The following is a 19,036-nucleotide window of genomic DNA, read 5'->3' as shown; positions in this document are numbered from 1 at the left end:
CTTTCCCATGGCGGCAAAAAAAAAGTGTCTTCAGTGACATTTGCAGGCCCAGGTGCCACTGGAGAAACTCCTGAACGTGGCAACGGCTCCTCCTGTACCGGTAAATCAAGGTTTGCAGGGGAGGAAGGTACAGAGCAGGTACGGCTATAGCCTCCTGTCTCAGGCGGCGTTGCTTTCTTGCTCTTAGTCCCTGAGTCTTTATTAAGGGAAGACATCTTACTAAAGCAACAAGCCGAGGTACCGGAATGCATATACTGCTGTGCCAAGTTTAGCAATCTACAATTAAGCATGCAACTAACACACAGGCTTCATGCATAGAGTGGGTGTCTCTCTTCCGTAGTGCCCTACCAACCACCTAGAGCTTACGTGCCCCCAGTGCTGCTGTGTCCCAAGGGAAGAGCTGCTGGCCTCTTTGAACGAGCTATAGCTCCTGCGTGAGCGCCTTCCCTTAAAAAAACGTCGTGCCCGCGCCCCGTTTTCCACTCCCCCTCCTCCCCTTCCACTCTACAGCCTATAAAGCAACCTAAGGCACAATGGCGACTTCCTGGGAGACTGAGGAGCTTCCCCCTGCCTTCTGGGGCTCTTACCGGCGTCTTTGGAGGAGAGTAGTGGTGGCCGTGTTGTTCAGCAGAGCTCTGCAGCGGAGGAAGTGTGCTCGTCCTATGGATCTGACACTGTTCTGAATCAGAGAGTAAAAACTCAGCTCTTCGCTCACTCTAGTGGCCAAATTTGAGAAGACACCACTCATAAAATTTGAAAAAGATCTTTAAGATAAATCTTTGGCTCCTTTTTCTCTTACCTTAATTCACGCCGCAGGTTTTTTCTGCTGACCCCCCCCCCCCCCCCAGACAGTACCAATCTTCACCCCTCTTGGCGGGCTTTGTGTGCCAACCTTCAGGGATATGGGTTCCTATTCAAAGGAGACCTCTCTCCTGGGCCTAGTAAAAGACTTTGACCAGGACTTTAAGTCTGTTATGCAAAAAGTTCCGGACCCCAGTCCTCCAAAGAGACACATTACAGGCGATGCCTCTTGCAAGAGGCCCGGGTCTCATCCAGTTTCGGCATAATTCTTTAGCTTCTTGGATGGATCCCAAAAGGCATAGCTCCCTTAGCCCCAAGGGGTCTCTTTAGCAGAGCTTTCCTTAGCACCTTCTCCACACCTTAGACACTGGTGAAAAAAAAAACGTAGGTACTTCCCTGATGGGAGGGGCTATATCGAGGGGAACCGACTCTGATTGGTTGTGCCAGTGTCCAATCACCTCTGGTGAGCATATAACCCATTATGTAAAGAATTAGTCTCTGTGTCCCGTGGTGTACGATAAAGAAAAGTTCTCTGGTAAGGAAGGAGGTAAATTCTTCTGGGGCTGAAATGGTTAAAATTTAACTAAACCGTACGGTTTTAGTCAAATAAAATGTACTGGAGATTTTAGTCTACTAAAATAGGACTAAAACAACAACTCGGATGACTAAAAATATGACTAAAACTAAAAGAACGCATTTTAGTCAAAAGACTATAACTAATGCCGTATACACGCGATCGGTTCAACCGATGAGAATGGTCTGATGGACCGTTTATCGGTCAAAACTGATCGTGTGTGGGCGCCATCGGTTAAAAAAAAAGGCAACTTGTTTTAAATTTAACCGATGGATACCTAACCGATAGGACAAAACCGATCGTTAGTAGGCACAACCATCGGTTAAAAATCCACGCATGCTCAGAATACAACCTCAGTTATGGTATGAAAATAAGAATAATATAAAAAAAAAAAACTCCCACTTCCTGGACAATACAAAACTGCTTTGTTTCAAATCATTTATATATATATATATATTATACATCATAATAAAAAAAAAAAGATAATTCCTGAACTGTAGAAGAAGTTAGCCTAAGTGCAATGAAGGGCGATTAGCTCTGCTTCAAATCATCTGTGTCTGACCAAAATGTGTCGCCTGCCCTGCTAGCGACCGCCAGGGGAGCGTCAGGACCTTTCTGAGGTAAGGCTTTGGTCAGCGTGCTGTAAATTCCCATGGCCTGAATAGAAGAAAGGAGAGAAGAAGGATTACTGCGTGCTGCGCGTCAGGAGATACAATGTGGTTGGTGGAGAGGAGCGTCACTGACCTGGGCGACCATACCGCTGATGTCACCGGTGTTGGTGGGCAGGAGGATGGTGTTGGATTCTTGGGCCAGCTTGGAGAAGGCAGTGACGTACTGCTCCGCTATAGAGAGGGAAGCGGCTGCGTCGCCGTACTGGAAGAAAAAGAGGCAATATAAGTATTATTATCAGGCATTTGTTTTGCAACATACCGTATATACTCGAGTATAAGCCGACCCGAATATAAGCCGAGGCACCTAATTTTACCACAAAAAAAAGTGAGAAACCGTATTGACTCGAGTATAAGCCTAGAGTGGGAAATGCAGCAGCTACTGTAAGTGGAAATGATGGTCAATAATGCCCATCCGCAGCCCCACCGTGCCCATCCGCAGCCCCACCGTGCCCATCCGCAGCCCCACCGTGCCCATCCGCAGCCCCACCGTGCCCATCCCCCTGCCTCCTGTACCCGATCTCCTGGCGCTGCGACAAGCAGTCCAGTTCAGTCGATCACGGATGAGGACGAAGAGAAGGCGGGGCTTTATTACAATGGATGGCCGCCAACTAGACTGCATGTCACAGCGCCTGGAGATCAGGTACATAAGGCTTACCGTATTATACTCAAGTATAAGCCGAGTTTTTCAGCAAATTTTTTGGTGTGCTGAAAAAGCCCCCCCCCCCGGCTTATACTCGAGTCTCCATGTCTCAAACAGTTGGGCAAAAGACCACAACTTTTATTCTATACCTAGATATTAACCACTTAAGCCCCGGACCAATATGCTGCCTAAAGACCCAAGGGGTTTTTACAGTTCGGGACTGCGTCACTTTAACAGACAATTGTGCGGTCGTGCAACGTGGCTCCCAAACAAAATTGGCGTCCTTTTTTCCCCACAAATTGAGCTTTCTTTTATTGGTATTTTATCACCTCTACGGTTTTTATTTTTTGCGCTATAAACAAAAATAGAGTGACCATTTTGAAAAAAATGCAATATTTTTTACTTTTTGCTATAATAAATATCCCCCAAAAACATATATACATTTTTTTCCCTCAGTTTAGGCCGATACGTATTCTTCTACCTATTTTTGGTAAAAAAAAAAAATCGCAATAATCGTTTATCGGTTGGTTTGCGCAAAATTTATAGCGTTTACAAAATAGGGGATAGTTTTATTGCATTTTTATTTTTTTTACTACCAATGGCGGCGATCAGCGATTTTTTTCGTGACTGCGACATTATGGCGGACACTTCGGACAATTTTGACACATTTTTGGGACCATTGTCATTTTCACAGCAAAAAATGCATTTAAATTGCATTGTTTATTGTGAAAATGACAGTTGCAGTTTGGGAGTTAAACACAGGGGGCGCTGTAACATTTAGTGTTCACTTAGTGTGTGTTTACTACTGTAGGGGGGTGTGGCTGTAGGACTGATGTCATCGATCGAGTCTCCCCTATAAAAGGGATCACTCGATCGATACGCCGCCCCGGCTCTCCCCGTTCTTCAGCACCGGGGAGCGATCGCGACGGGGCGGCTATAAACGAATAGCCGCGCCGTCGTCCTGGATCGCTCCCCGAGGCTTACCACCGCGGCATGTACCGGGGGGGGGTCCCCCCACCCACGTCAAGCAGAGCACGTACAGGTACGTTGATGTGCCTGTCTGTGCCAGTCTGCTGACGTATATCTACATGAGGAGGTCGGCAAGTGGTTAACTACATAATGCATTACTGTATGTGGTAGTAAGAAGTAGGCTTTAATGTCCAGCCGTGGGTTGTGTGCGGAGAACGTGCTCACTGTGTGCTCCCAGCACGCCGACTGAGCTGGCCCTGACAGCTCTTGGTCACAGCTTCGGATTGTAATTCGATCACCATTTGATGAGTTGCTAACCCCCTGGGTTAACTGCTTCCCGGACCGCCCACCGCATATATACTGCGACAGAGATGCCAGGCCTGTGAAAAGTCATGTGCCTGCATGTGATTTTGCACATGCGATGTAGGGGGCGCTCACGTGCCGGAGCCGCGCCACTCCCGCTGCGATTGGACACAGCTGGAGCCAATCAGCGGGTGTTTGCAATATACAACTATTCTTCCGAAGGTGGTTATGGATTCCCTCTATTTATTGGATACGTGTACCAATTTGTCTAAACCTATAATTAGCGAGTCTATCAAGACTCTGATAAGCACAATGATAGAAGGTTATCTATGAAAGTGAACACACTGCTTAATAAAACATGGGGGGTTATTTACTAAAGGAAAATCCACTTTGCACTACAAATGCAAACTACAAGTGAAAAGTGCACTTGGATTTGCAGTCGCTGTAGATCCAAGGGGGACATGCAAGGATAATAAAAAACAGAATTTTAGTTTGCACATGATTGGATAATAAAATCAGCAGAACTTCCCCTCATTTCAGATCTACCCCTCAGATTTACATCGACTGCACTTTGCAAGTGTAGTTTGCACTTCTAGTGCAAAGTGGATTTGCCTTTCAGGAAATAACCCCCAATGTTTCATTTATTTCCCAAGAAAATAGGAATATGCCAACATCAAAAACTAACGTAAAGTATAACAGCAGAGCATCAAAAATACTTATCACAATGCTTTCCTCTAGATATTGTTTCGTCAGCTGGGCTCAGGGTGGCAAAAAGAGCCCGAGCCATGAGGCTCATGGAAGCAGGCCAAAAGCCAAAAAAGGGATGATTTCTCTTCTGTGTGTACTTTTTACACATCATTCGCACACACTCGTAACCACCCCCCACTTGCCTCCTGTCCAATAAGGTATTGCCAAGAGGTAGTCCTTTTAATACATTATATTGGCCTCTAGGGGCAGCATTGTCTGTGTATCATTTCTATGTGCCCTGGGCCATCTTTCTTGTTAGCTCTCTTTGAAGATTGCTTGCAGAGTGGTAATCACCGATTTATCGTCCTAGCCGGACAGGAGCCAGCCTTTGTTCTACACAGTGAGAGGCGTAATTGGTTACATTCCAACTTGGGGGCCATCTGCCTGTATCATCCAGGGAGTGAAATATCAGGACATGATATTAAATCATGTTGCCTTCCAACAGCAAGTCAGGCAGCCACGATGGCTGCCGCGACCCACCAATCGTTCAGAGGAGAGACGGAGCAGCGGTCTGCCTATGTAAACAAGACAGACCACTGATCGGTCAGGGAGCAAAAGAGATCTTGCGTTTCATCTAAACTGACACACGGATCTCTGTTTCCCTCCAGTGTGTCCGTCCCCCACACTGTTAGGAAACACCTCCCAGGGACACACTTAACCCTTTGACCCCTTCCCTGCCAGTGCAATTTTTTTTTTTTTGGGGATATCTGAAAGATGCCTGCAGCTACAGGCATCATTCAGATATCCATCTCTTCAGCCGGCGAATCCCTGCACCATAAGAAAGATCATAGCGGCGGTTCCGCCGCTTGATCGTTCTTATAGGCGGCGGGAGGGGACGCCCCCCCCCTCCCGCCGCCATCCGGTGCTTCTCCGGGCTCTCCCGTACCATCAGAGACCCGGAGAAACGATCCGCCGGCGTCCGATGGAAACCATAGAGTAGACTGGTGACCAGATGGTCACCAGTCATCTCTATGATCGTCGGAGGCCCGGGCGCGATGTTATGACGTCACGCCCGGGTCCCGGAATGTAAACACAGCCGCAATCGCGGCTGAAAGCATTAGATCGGTGAATTTGTTTTCACGATCTAATGCTTTCCAGCCTGGAGGAGAGATGTTGGGGTCTTATTGACCCTGCATCTCTCCATAAAGAGTACCTGTCACACACATTTCCTATTACAAGGGATGTTTACATTCCTTGTAATAGGAATAAAAGTGATAAAAAAAAAAAAAAAAGTGTAAAAATAAAAGAAGTTGAGTAAAAAAAAAAAAATTTAAACGCCCCTATCCCCGCGTTAGCTCGCGATCAGAAGCGAACACACACGTATGTAAACGCCGTTCAAACCACACATGTGAGGTATCGCCGCGTGCGTTAGAGCGCCAGCAACAATTCTAGCACTAGACCTCCTCTGTAACTTGTAAAAAAAAAATAAGCGACGCCTATGGAGATTTTTAAGTACTGATGTTTGGCGCCATTCCATGAGTGTGCGCAATTTTAAAGCGTGACATGTTAGGTATCTATTTACTCGGCGTAACTTCATCTTTTACATTATACAAAAAAATTGGGCTAACTTTACTGTTTTGTTATTTTTTAATTCACAAAACCGTTTTTTTCCCCCCAAAAAAAGGCGTTTGAAAAATGATTGCGCAAATACTGTGCGAGATAAAAAGTTGCAATGGCCGACATTTTATTCCCTAGCGTGTCTGCTAAAAAAGGGATTTTTATTAACAGCTTACCTGTAAAATCCTTTTCTTGTAGTACATCACGGGACACAGAGCAGCATAGCCATTACATATGGGTTATATAGTGTACCTTCAGGTGATGGACACTGGCACTCTCCGACAGGAAGTTCCCTCCCTATATAACCCCCACCCATAGTGGGAGTACCTCAGTTTTGTAGCAAGCAATATGCATCCCAAAATTCCCCATAAGAGGGGTGGGAGCTCTGTGTCCCGTGATGTACTACAAGAAAAGGATTTTACAGGTAAGCTGTTAATAAAAATCCCTTTTTCTTTATCGTACATCACGGGACACAGAGCAGCATAGCCATTACATATGGGATGTCCCCAAGCAATGCTCCATGAGGGGAGGGAGACAACCAGAAAAAACCAAACAAGAGGTGCCACCGGACAAGAGGAGATTAAACTGCGGCCCGCAGTACCGCCTGCCCAAAGGCTGAATCAGCGTTCCTCCTAACGTCCATTTGATAAAATTTTGCAAATGTGTGGACAGATGACCAGGTTGCTGCCCTGCAGACCTGAGCCATAGAGACCTGGTGATACGCTGCCCAAGAGGCACTTATAGCTCTAGTGGAATGAGCCTTAACCGATAAGGGTGGACTCTTCCCCTTCAGGCCATAGGCCTGAATAATCGTCTGCCTAATCCACTTAGCAATAGTGGCCTTAGACGCTGCCTGGCCCTTCTTGGGCCCTTCCGGCAGAATGAATAAGACGTCCGTCTTACGAATCTGGGCTGTAGCTTCCAAGTAAATCTTTACAGCTCTAACTACATCCAAGGAATGTAGTAACCTCTCTTCCTTAGAAGAAGGCTTTGGAAAAAATGATGGAAGAATCACATCTTGATTAAGGTAAAAATTTGATACCACCTTAGGCAGGAAGGACGGAAGCGGCCGCAAAACGACCCTGTCCTTATGCAATAATAAATAAGGTGCCTTACATGACAAGGCTGCCAACTCCGACACCCTTCTGGCGGATGCCATGGCCACCAGAAACACTAGTTTCCTAGTCAAAAGGACCAAAGGAATCACGGACAAGGGCTCAAAGGGCTGCCTTTGCAAGGCCGATAGAACCAAATTTAGATCCCAAGGATACAGGGGAGCTTTAATCGGGGGATTCACCCGAATAACACCTTGTAAAAAGGATTTCATTAAGGAATGGGCAGCCAACGATCTCTGGAAGAAGACCGACAAGGCAGACACCTGCCCCTTGATTGTGCCGACCGCCAAACCTTTTTCCACTCCCAACTGTAAAAACTCCAGGATTCTCCCAATAGTATATTTGCGGGGATCCCATTTCCTGGTTTCACACCAGGTAATATAGGCCTTCCACACCCTATAGTGTATTAACCTGGAAACTGGTTTTCTTGCGTTTATAAGGGTAGAAACGACCTGCCCTGAAAGGCCTCTGTTTCTGAGAATCAGGGACTCAGCCGCCAGGCCGTTAAATTTAGGGCCTGTAAGGCAGGGTGGTAGAATGGCCCTTGTGAGAGGAGGTCCGGACGTAGAGGGAGGACCCAAGGCTCCTCTACGGTCATCCTTTTTATCAAGGAGTACCAAGGTCTTCGGGGCCACTAGAATCGCTGGCTTGCGTTCCCTTTGAATTCTGTGAAGAAGACGGGGTAGCATCCGTATTGGAGGGAAGGCATAGATTAGCGCAAACTGATGCCAAGGACACACCAAGGCATCTGTCCCGCAGGCCAATGGATCCCTCGTTCGAGAGACAAAGTTTGCTACTTTGGCATTGAATCTGGACGCCATAATGTCCACCTCCGGAGTACCCCACTTCCGGCAAATGACCTGGAACACTTCGGGATGGAGGGACCACTCCCCTGGGGACATCTGTTGGCGGCTGAGGAAGTCCGCTTGCCAATTGTCCACCCCGGGGATAAAGATAGCTGAGATGCAGGGGACATGGGCTTCTGCCCATGAAAAGATCCGATCTACCTCCCTTTGGGCTGCCTGACTCCTGGTGCCACCCTGGTGGTTTATATAAGCTACGGCAGTGGCATTGTCGGATTGTACCCTTACTGGGGAGCCCTGCAGAACCTCCGTCCAGCCCAAAAGAGCCAACCGAGCTGCTCGGATCTCTAAGACATTTATGGGTAGGGCCGATTCTGCCCTTGACCATTTCCCCTGTAGGGTTAAATCGTCTAGGACTGCACCCCAACCTGATAGGCTGGCGTCCGTGGTTACTATCCTCCATGAGGGGGGATTGAACGATCTTCCTTTCAGAAGATTTTTTGTGACTAGCCACCAACACAGGCTCTGCCTTACCGCATAGGGAAGGGAAATGGGAAGATCCAAGGCCTGGAGTCTTTTGTCCCAGGCCGCGAGAATTGCTCTCTGTAGCCTCCGAGAATGGATCTGGGCATAGGGCACTGCCTCGAAGGTGGCCACTAGCTTTCCCAACAGGCGCATGCAGAGGCGTATAGATGGCCTTGTGCTGCTTAGGACTATGTGGATTAACTCCCTTATCGAGTCCACTCTGGACTGGGGCAGGAAGATCCGTTGTTGTCTTGTATCTAAAATCAGACCTAGATACTCCAACCTTCTTGTGGGCTGTAAAGCCGATTTGTCCCGGTTTAGAACCCAACCCAGGGACTCTAGGCAGTTTACTGCTAGCAACACTGCCCGATTTAGACCGGCCGCTGAGTGGTCGACTACCAGAAGATCGTCTAGGTAGGCCATGATCAGAATGCCCTGTTCCCTTAGGATGGCTAATACGGGGGCCAGGATCTTCGTAAAAACCCGAGGGGCCGTGGCTAGTCCGAACGTAAGAGCCACGAACTGATAATGCCGATAGTTTAGGGCAAAACGCAGATACCTGTAATGGCCTGGGAAAATCGGAACGTGCAGGTATGCGTCCTTTATATCGATGGAGGCCAAGAACTCCTTTCCTTGGAGGGCGGCCACCACCGAACGAATGGACTCCATTCGAAAAGACCGGACTCTTAAAAAGCGGTTTAATAACTTTAGGTCCAGAATAGGCCTGACGTCGCCGTTTGGCTTCGGGACAACGAAGAGGTTTGAGTAAAACCCTTGTCCTTGCTCCCCTGCTGGTACTTCCATAATCACTCCTTGAGACAGGAGTCGCTCTAGGGCGGACAGAAGCGATGCCTGTCTCTGAGGGTCGCCTGGAAGTCTTGACATTTGAAAGTGAGGAGGGGGGAACTCCCGAAACTCCAGCTTGTACCCCTGAGTTACTGAGGACAGAACCCATTGGTCGGTAACTTGGGCCCCCCACAACTCCGAGAACAACCGGAGTCTTCCCCCCACTCGAGAGAGTGGGGGCGCCCCTTCACAAGGCTGCCTTAGGGGCAGCCTTAACCGGCTTACGGTTCCACGGTCTCTTGTTCCCTGCAGCTTGCCCCTGGGGCCTGTTTGCAGCTGCGCGTCCAGGAGGCCGTCGATACTGCCTAGAGAATGAGGGCCCTGGAACTGGAGAGGTTGGGCGCTTAAAAGAGGGACCTCGGAACCTTTTCTTAACCGGCAAAAGGGTGCTCTTACCACTAGAGATCTTTTGAATATATTTGTCAAGATCTTCTCCAAACAATCTCTCTCCTTGAAAGGAGAATCCTGTAAGGAGTTTTTTGCAGGGGGTTTCTGCAGACCAGTTCTTTAACCAAAGTAATCTTCTCATGTGGACCAAATACAGGGATAGGCGGGACGCCTGTTGGATTGAATCCTTGATAGCGTCTACCGCGAAACATAAGGCTCTAGGTAGATCGGCTAGGTCCTGAGCCTGTTGAGCCGGGAGGTCCTTTAGGGCCTGCTTGGCCTGGTCTTTTAAAGCCTGGCAGACGCCAATGGCAGCTACAGCTGGCTGGACCACTGCCCCCGCTGTGGAAAAGGATGCCTTTAGTAAGGTCTCAAGCCTTTTATCCACAGGATCTTTGAACATGTGAATATTGTCCACTGGACATGTTAAAGCTTTATTGACACATGATATGGCTGCGTCAACAGTGGGGATAGCCCATTTTTTTGAAAACTCCTCCTCTAAAGGGTACATAACTGCGAACCTTTTAGGAGGCAAAAAAATCCTGTCTGGCTTAACCCAGTCCTAAAATATCAGGTCCTTTAACAAAGGATGGACCGGGAACACCAGGTTGGCTTGGGGCGCTTTTAGGGAGCCCAATGAGGACACAGCGGAGGCCAGAGGCTGAGGCAAAGGCATTTTAAAAGCTGACCGTACCATATCCGTTAAGGACTGAACCCACAATTTTTCTGCGTGAGAAGCTGAAAAAGGTTCTTCTATAGTAGAATCTTCAGAACCCAAATGGTCCAGATGATCCTCAGCCTGGTCTCCTGTATCTTCCAATTCCTCAGTGGAAAGGACATCTTCCTCAGGAGATTCAAACCTGGGAGACGGGGACCTAGCCCGCTTCTTCCCGGATAAAGAGGCCGTAATAAGAGCGGCCATCCTCTTTTCAAATCCACCCAAGGTGGAGGCTAACATCTCTTCCGTGACATAGGAAGGAGTTGGTTGAATAGGGCCCGCCATAGCACCTAGCAACCCCGATGGCTCACCCAGGGCAGCAACCTCCGGATCCTCCGGGGAGGTAGGGGCAGGTGGATTCTGGGAAATATCCTCCGAGCCCGATGGGGAACCCTTCGGCTTTTTAACACCTTTAGCATTTTTAGCGTTCCCTGCACCCTTAGGAGCCATAATAACAAATCTGAGATACTCCGCTAATATACAACTAACTGTAATAGCTGGAGAAAAACACACATTTAAATAAATGAGGAAAAAAATTTAGGCTAGGGTAATGTTAGACAGAAACTAAACTTCCCAAAACCTAACAAGAGATAGCAATATTGAGCCCCAAGGGCTTAATCATATCCTAATATTGCTTCCCTTAATGCTGGGCTAAGAGAGTACCAAATACTAAGTACTCTGACTGCTACTTAGTACACCGGCTTTTCAGAGAAAATATGAGCTTAAACAGCTCTTTAGCAAGGTGTGTACAAAAAAACGGCCACTAGGTGTCACTGTGTCAGCATAACATAGGCAAACCTATCCTGCTCAGCTCAGCATCGCTGCTCCGTGTCCCTTCACAGCCTTCAGCAAACTGACAGGCTAAATAGAGTTTTTCCCTCTGATGTACAGAGGGGAGGGAACTCCCTGGGCGTCCCCCGCCCCTCCACGCAGCGTCGGCGCCTATAACAGTGCGCGCGCGCGCGCGCGCGCGCTCCCGACGCCGCTCTCAGGAAGCAGGAAGCAGAATCCATGTGGGGAGAGGAGCCCGGGAGCTGCTGGAGACACACAGACATCAGGAAGTAAGTAATTTAAACCTGACATGCTCCCTTTTACATTTCATGGAGCAAAACACCTTGTAGCAGCAGCAGCAGTCTATTAGCCCAGCCAGAGGAACAGTATACCTGGGTGTTTGAGCCATCCAGTCATGCAGACTTTGTGGTTTCTCTTTTAGCCCATGCACAGAGGCATAAAAAAGGCTTTTCCCCAGAGTCCCCTGTGGGGAGCCCACTGACAAACCAAGTTCCGTAGGCCCCCCGCTTACCTTTCCACGCCGCAGGGTATTGCTCATGCAAGAGGCCCAATCTTCCCCCTTCACCGTGGGTATGGTCATAGACCTTCAGGGACCGGGGTCCAAGTCAGGAACACCACACACCTGGACCTATACAGCACTACTGGCAGCAGGTATTCATAGGTTAAAAAACCCAGTCCTGGAACCCAGAGTCCAGCCCTCCAAGGAGAGGCATTATAGGCAAAACCCCATCCACGAATTGGGGCCCGGGTACCGTCCACTTTGGCTATGAAGCACCTTGGACGGATCCGGTCGGCTGGCCCTGGTCCCAAGGACAAACTGCAGGCACAACCTTCAACGTGCACCAACACCTAAGACACTGGCGAAAAAACTGAGGTACTCCTCCTATGGGAGGGGGTTATATAGGGAGGGGCACTTCCTGTTTGAGATTGCCAGTGTCCATCACCTGAAGGTACTCCATATAACCCATATGTAATGGCTATGCTGCTCTGTGTCCCGTGATGTACGATAAAGAAAAAAACATATATAGTGTTTGGGGGTCCTGAGTAATTTTCTAACAAAAAAATTATGATGTATGCATGTAGGAGAGAAGTGCCAAAATAGGCCCGGTATGGAAGTGGTTAATTTCTCACAAAACAATACCCGATCTCCAGCTGGAATTGCCAGATTTTCCACTTACAAAAACTTTATTGAACACAATGTATATAAGAAAGTCAGACAGAAGAGATTTGCAAGGAGGGCAATCTGTTCAACAATTTTGGTGAATACGCTCGTCACTCTGGTGAGCGATTGTGTTACCTGCTTTGTGAGAGCGTCCGCTACCAGCCGAATGGCTTCTCCTCGGGCTTTGGCTTTTGCTAGGATGGCATTTGCTTCACCTGTTGGCAAGACAAAGAAGCTTTATAAAACTGGGTGCAGCACTGATAGAAGGCAGCAGAGGTTACAAAAAGAGAAAAGATTAGGTTGGGGATTAAATCCATCCGTGGGGGGGGGGTTATCCCTGAATGGCATTGTATATTGTGACACACATTTCCATATCTATGCAAGATAAAAGGAAAACCTAAAAACATGGCCTGCTGGGGGTACTTGAGGCCCCACCTACACCAAACCCTTCTGTGTGTGTTCTACACAGCCTACACCAAACTCTTGTGTGTGTGTTCTACACAGCCTACACCAAACCCTTCTGTGTGTGTTCTACACAGCCTACACCAAACCCTTCTGTGTGTGTTCTACACAGCCTACACCAAACCCTTCTGTGTGTGTTCTACACAGCCCACACCAAAACCCTTCTGTGTGTGTGTTCTACACATCCTACACCAAACCCTTCTGTGTGTGTTCTACACAGCCTACACCAAACCCTTCTGTGTGTGTGTGTTCTACACAGCCTACACCAAACCCTTCTGTGTGTGTGTGTGTGTGTGTTCTACACAGCCTACACCAAACCCTTCTGTGTGTGTGTGTGTGTTCTACACAGCCTACACCAAACCCTTCTGTGTGTGTGTTCTACACATCCTACACCAAACCCTTGTGTGTGCGTGTTCTACACAGCCTACACCAAACCCTTCTGTGTGTGTTCTACACAGCCTACACCAAACTCTTGTGTGTGTGTTCTACACAGCCTACACCAAACCCTTCTGTGTGTGTTCTACACAGCCTACACCAAAACCTTCTGTGTGTGTGTTCTACACAGCCTACACCAAACCCTTCTGTGTGTGTGTGTTCTACACAGCCTACACCAAACCCTTCTGTGTGTGTGTGTTCTACACAGCCTACACCAAACCCTTCTGTGTGTGTGTGTGTGTTCTACACAGCCTACACCAAATCCTTCTGTGTGTGTGTTCTACACAGCCTACACCAAACCCTTCTGTGTGTGTTCTACACAGCCTACACCAAACCCTTCTGTGTGTGTGTGTTCTACACAGCCTACACCAAACCCTTCTGTGTGTGTGTGTTCTACACAGCCTACACCAAACCCTTCTGTGTGTGTGTGTTCTACACAGCCTACACCAAACCCTTCTGTGTGTGTGTGTTCTACACAGCCTACACCAAACCCTTCTGTGTGTGTGTGTTCTACACAGCCTACACCAAACCCTTCTGTGTGTGTGTTCTACACAGCCTACACCAAACCCTTCTGTGTGTTCTACACAGCCTACACCAAACCCTTCTGTGTGTTCTACACAGCCTACACCAAACCCTTCTGTGTGTTCTACACAGCCTACACCAAACCCTTCTGTGTGTTCTACACAGCCTACACCAAACCCTTCTGTGTGTTCTACACAGCCTACACCAAACCCTTCTGTGTGTTCTACACAGCCTACACCAAACCCTTGTGTGTGTGTGTGTGTGTGTGTGTGTCCTACACAGCTTACACCAAACCCTTGTGTGTGTGTTCTACACATCCTACACCAAACCCTTGTGTGTGTGTTCTACACATCCTACACCAAACCCTTGTGTGTGCGTGTTCTACACAGCCTACACCAAACCTTCCATTTGCGTCTTATAAAGCCTACACTAAAGCTTCCATTTGTGTCCCACACAGCCTACACTAAACCACCTCCTGTGTTCTACACAGCCTACACCAAACCTTCCCTGTGTGTCCTACACAGCCTATGCCAAACCTTCCCTGTGTGTCCTACACAGCCTATGCCAAACCTTCCATTTGCATCCTACACAGCCTACACCAAACCTTCCATTGGCGTCCTACACAGCCTACACCAAACCTTCCATTTGCGTCCTACACAGCCTACACCAAACCTTCCATTTGCGTCCTATAAAGCCTACACTAAAGCTTCCATTTGTGTCCCATACAGCCTACACTAAACCACCTCCTGTGTTCTACACAGCCTACACCAAACCTTCCCTGTGTGTCCTACACAGCCTACGCCAAACCTTCCATTTGCATCCTACACAGCCTACACCAAACCTTCCATTGGCGTCCTACACAGCCTACACCAAACCTTCCATTTGCATCCTACACAGCCTACACCAAACCTTCCATTTGCGTCCCACACAGCCTACACCAAACCTTCCATTTGAGTGCTACACAGCCTACACCAAACCTTCCATTGGCGTCCTACACAGCCTACACCAAACCTTCCATTGGCGTCCTACACAGCCTACACCAAACCTTCCATTGGCGTCCTACACAGCCTACACCAAACCTTCCATTGGCGTCCTACACAGCCTACACCAAACCTTCCATTGGCGTCCTACACAGCCTACACCAAACCTTCCATTGGCGTCCTACACAGCCTACACCAAACCTTCCATTGGCGTCCTACACAGCCTACACCAAACCTTCCATTGGCGTCCTACACAGCCTACACCAAACCTTCCATTGACGTCCTACACAGCCTACACCAAACCTTCCATTGGCGTCCTACACAGCCTACACCAAACCTTCCATTGGCGTCCTACACAGCCTACACCAAACCTTCCATTGGCGTCCTACACAGCCTACACCAAACCTTCCATTGGCGTCCTACACAGCCTACACCAAACCTTCCATTGGCGTCCTACACAGCCTACACCAAACCTTCCATTGGCGTCCTACACAGCCTACACCAAACCTTCCATTGACGTCCTACACAGCCTACACCAAACCTTCCATTGGCGTCCTACACAGCCTACACCAAACCTTCCATTGGCGTCCTACACAGCCTACACCAAACCTTCCATTGGCGTCCTACACAGCCTACACCAAACCTTCCATTGGCGTCCTACACAGCCTACACCAAACCTTCCATTGGCGTCCTACACAGCCTACACCAAACCTTCCATTGGCGTCCTACACAGCCTACACCAAACCTTCCATTGGCGTCCTACACAGCCTACACCAAACCTTCCATTGGCGTCCTACACAGCCTACACCAAACCTTCCATTGGCGTCCTACACAGCCTACACCAAACCTTCCATTGGCGTCCTACACAGCCTACACCAAACCTTCCATTGGCGTCCTACACAGCCTACACCAAACCTTCCATTGGCGTCCTACACAGCCTACACCAAACCTTCCATTGGCGTCCTACACAGCCTACACCAAACCTTCCATTGGCGTCCTACACAGCCTACACCAAACCTTCCATTGGCGTCCTACACAGCCTACACCAAACCTTCCATTGGCGTCCTACACAGCCTACACCAAACCTTCCATTGGCGTCCTACACAGCCTACACCAAACCTTCCATTTGCGTCCTACACTAAAGCTTCCATTTGTGTCCTACACAGCCTACACTAAAGCTTCCATTTGTGTCCTACACAGCCTACACTAAAGCTTCCATTTGTGTCCTACACAGCCTACACCAAACCTTCCATTGGTGTCCTACACAGCCTACACCAAACCTTCCATTGGCGTCCTACACAGCCTACACCAAACCTTCCATTTGCGTCCTACACAGCCTACACCAAACCTTCCATTTGCGTCCTACACTAAAGCTTCCATTTGTGTCCTACACAGACTACACTAAAGCTTCCATTTGTGTCCTACACAGCCTACACCAAACCTCCTCATTGTTCTACACAACCTACAACCAACTTTCCCTGTGTGTCCTACACCAAACCCCCTCTGTGTGTGTGCACCATGTATGCCAATCCCTTTCTGTGTGTCCCTCACCACCTATGCTCTTCTGGTTTGAATAAGAGCCACCATCATTTGACCCACTTTCTGTGTGCCCAGGTTGACTTTGACCTGGGTTTTCGGTATTCCTGGACAGCACTCTACTTACGAAAAAGTGGAGTGAGGCTTCAACGATCAGTAAGCACAATCATCGTTATGACCAGAGTAGCTGGCATTGAGCTAAAAATGGCCAAGGGGACATCCTGGGCTGACCTCATAGAGAACACTGCTGAGACTCACCTGCCGCTCTGTTGATTTGTTCAGCTTTCTCAGCCTCAGATGCCAGGATCTGGGATTGTTTCTCGCCCTCGGCCACGTTAATGGCGGACTCCCTGGTCCCTTCAGATTCTAGCACCATGGCTCTCTTCCTCCTCTCCGCCTCCACCTGAAAACACAAGACCGGAAATAAAAATCTGACAGATGTTCTAACCGATGGCGAAGCTTGGCACCCCAGATGTTTTGGAACTACATTTCCCATGGTGCTCATGCACTCTGCATTGTAGTTGAGCATAATGGGGATTGTACCTTGGGGGTACCAAGGTTCATCATCACTTCACTTCCTGGTTCCCTACTGCGCATGCGCGACTCACGCTGAGCGATCCCACTGGTCTCTGCTGTCTTCTGTGACCCAAAAGACAACGGGGGGCCGGACAGGCATAGATCGCCGTGGGGGGCTCGGCTATCTATGCACGGAAGTGGGAGCAAAATACCTGTATTAGACCGGGGGGGGGGCGTTTTGCTGTGTGTGCTTTATATCAACCCGGAGTTTAGATTTAGGTGAGAACAGTGCTGAGGAATTTGCACTTTGTACACCAATGTAATGATCCTCATGAAGATTTCACTGAATTACATCACATTACTCTGCATTGCATCAGAAAGTTTTTTTTTTTTTTAAACACAGACCCGTGTAATACTCAGAAGCGATTAGTACAGGAGACCATTTTATTGGTTTTCTGGTTCCATAAAATCATATGACATTTTTATATATATAAACGTTAAACAGCAATGTTCTATATATATATATATATATAACATTGCTGTTTAACATTTTACTTGCTCAAAAATCTTACTTAACTTTCCCCTTCCATGCAATGTTAACTTGTTGCCGCCAACTGTACGTTATACATGTGGTAGCCAATTTCGTCGAATAAAACATTTTAGTCAACTAAAATACGACTTAATCTAAAACGGAATTTTAGTCAAAAGACTAAAAATGGGACTAAAACTAAAATGTAAGACAATAGCTTAAACACTGCATTACAATTTAGCCACTTCCGGACCGCCGCATGTACATTTACGTCGGCAGAATGGCACGGACAGGCACATCAATGTACCTGTACGTCCTCTGCTAGACGTGGGTCCGATCGGGACCCCCCCCGCTACATGTGGCGGTCGGATTCCCTCGGGGAGCGATCCGGGGCGACGGCGCGGCTATTCGTTTCTAGCCGCCCCCTCGCGATCGCTCCTCGGAGCTGAAGAACGGGGAGAGCTGTATGTAAACACGGCTTCCCCGTGCTTCACTGTGGCGGCTGCATCGATCGAGTCATCCCTTTTATAGGGAGACTCGATCGATAACTTCAGACCTACAGCCACACCCCCCTACAGTTGTAAACACACACTAGGTGAACACTAACTCCTACAGCGCCCCCTTGTGGTTAACTCCCAAACTGCAACTGTCATTTCCACAATAAACAATGCAATTTAAATGCATTTTTTGCTGTGAAAATGACAATGGTCCCAAAAATGTGTCAAAACTGTCCGAAGTGTCCGCCATAATGTCGCAGTCACGAAAAAAAACGCCATTAGTAGTAAAAAAAAATAAAAAATAATAAAACTATCCCCTATTTTGTAAACGCTATAAATTTTGCGCAAACCAATCGATAAACGCTTATTGCGATTTTTTTTACCAAAAATATGTAGAAGAATACGTATCGGCCTAAACTGAGGAAAATTTTATTTTTTATATATATGTTTTTGGGGGATATTTATTATAGCAAAAAGTAAAAAATATTGATTTTTTTTCAAAATTGTCGCTCTATTTTTGTTTATAGCGCAAAAAATAAAAACCGCAGAGGTGATCAAATACCACCAAAAGAAAGCTCTATTTGTGGGGAAAAAAGGACGCCAATTTTGTTTGGGAGCCACGTCGCACAACCGCGCAATTGTCCGTTAAAGCGACGCAGTGCCGAATTGTAAAAACCCCTTGGGTCATTTAGCAGCATATTGGTCCGGTCCTTAAGTGGTTAATTACACCCAGTAGATTTTAGAGGACTAAAATTTATTTTAGGTTACAGACTAAAATGTCCTGGAGATTTAGTCGACTAAATACGACTAAAACAATTGCAGAAGACTAAAACTAAAATGCCATTTTAGTCCCAAGACTAATGCCTCGTAAACATGACCGTTTTTCATGTCATGGAAAAAAAAAAAAAAATTTTCTCGACGCGATTCCTCTCAAGCCTGCCTTGCCTAC

At 47.8% G+C, this 19,036-nt stretch overlaps 1 protein-coding gene across 1 annotated transcript in view; it reads right to left on the bottom strand.

The window, feature by feature from the left end:
* Positions 1–1,799: 1,799 nt before the first annotated feature.
* STOML2 (stomatin like 2) overlaps positions 1,800–19,036 on the bottom strand; it is a 46,998-nt gene continuing 29,761 nt past the window's right edge. The window contains exons 7-10 of the mRNA XM_040336020.1: positions 16,804–16,948; positions 12,746–12,825; positions 2,120–2,248; positions 1,800–2,032 (exon numbers count right to left, since the gene is read on the bottom strand). Of these exons, the coding sequence (XP_040191954.1) occupies positions 1,907–2,032; positions 2,120–2,248; positions 12,746–12,825; positions 16,804–16,948 (480 nt within the window). The 3' untranslated portion in view covers positions 1,800–1,906. The remainder of the gene's footprint in view (positions 2,033–2,119; positions 2,249–12,745; positions 12,826–16,803; positions 16,949–19,036) is intronic.

Source organism: Rana temporaria, chromosome 1, assembly GCF_905171775.1.
Source record: "Rana temporaria chromosome 1, aRanTem1.1, whole genome shotgun sequence".
NCBI classification, from domain to species: domain Eukaryota; kingdom Metazoa; phylum Chordata; class Amphibia; order Anura; family Ranidae; genus Rana; species Rana temporaria.
Note: the sequence above shows the minus strand (reverse complement) of the source record. Positions and strands in the feature narration are given on the sequence as shown.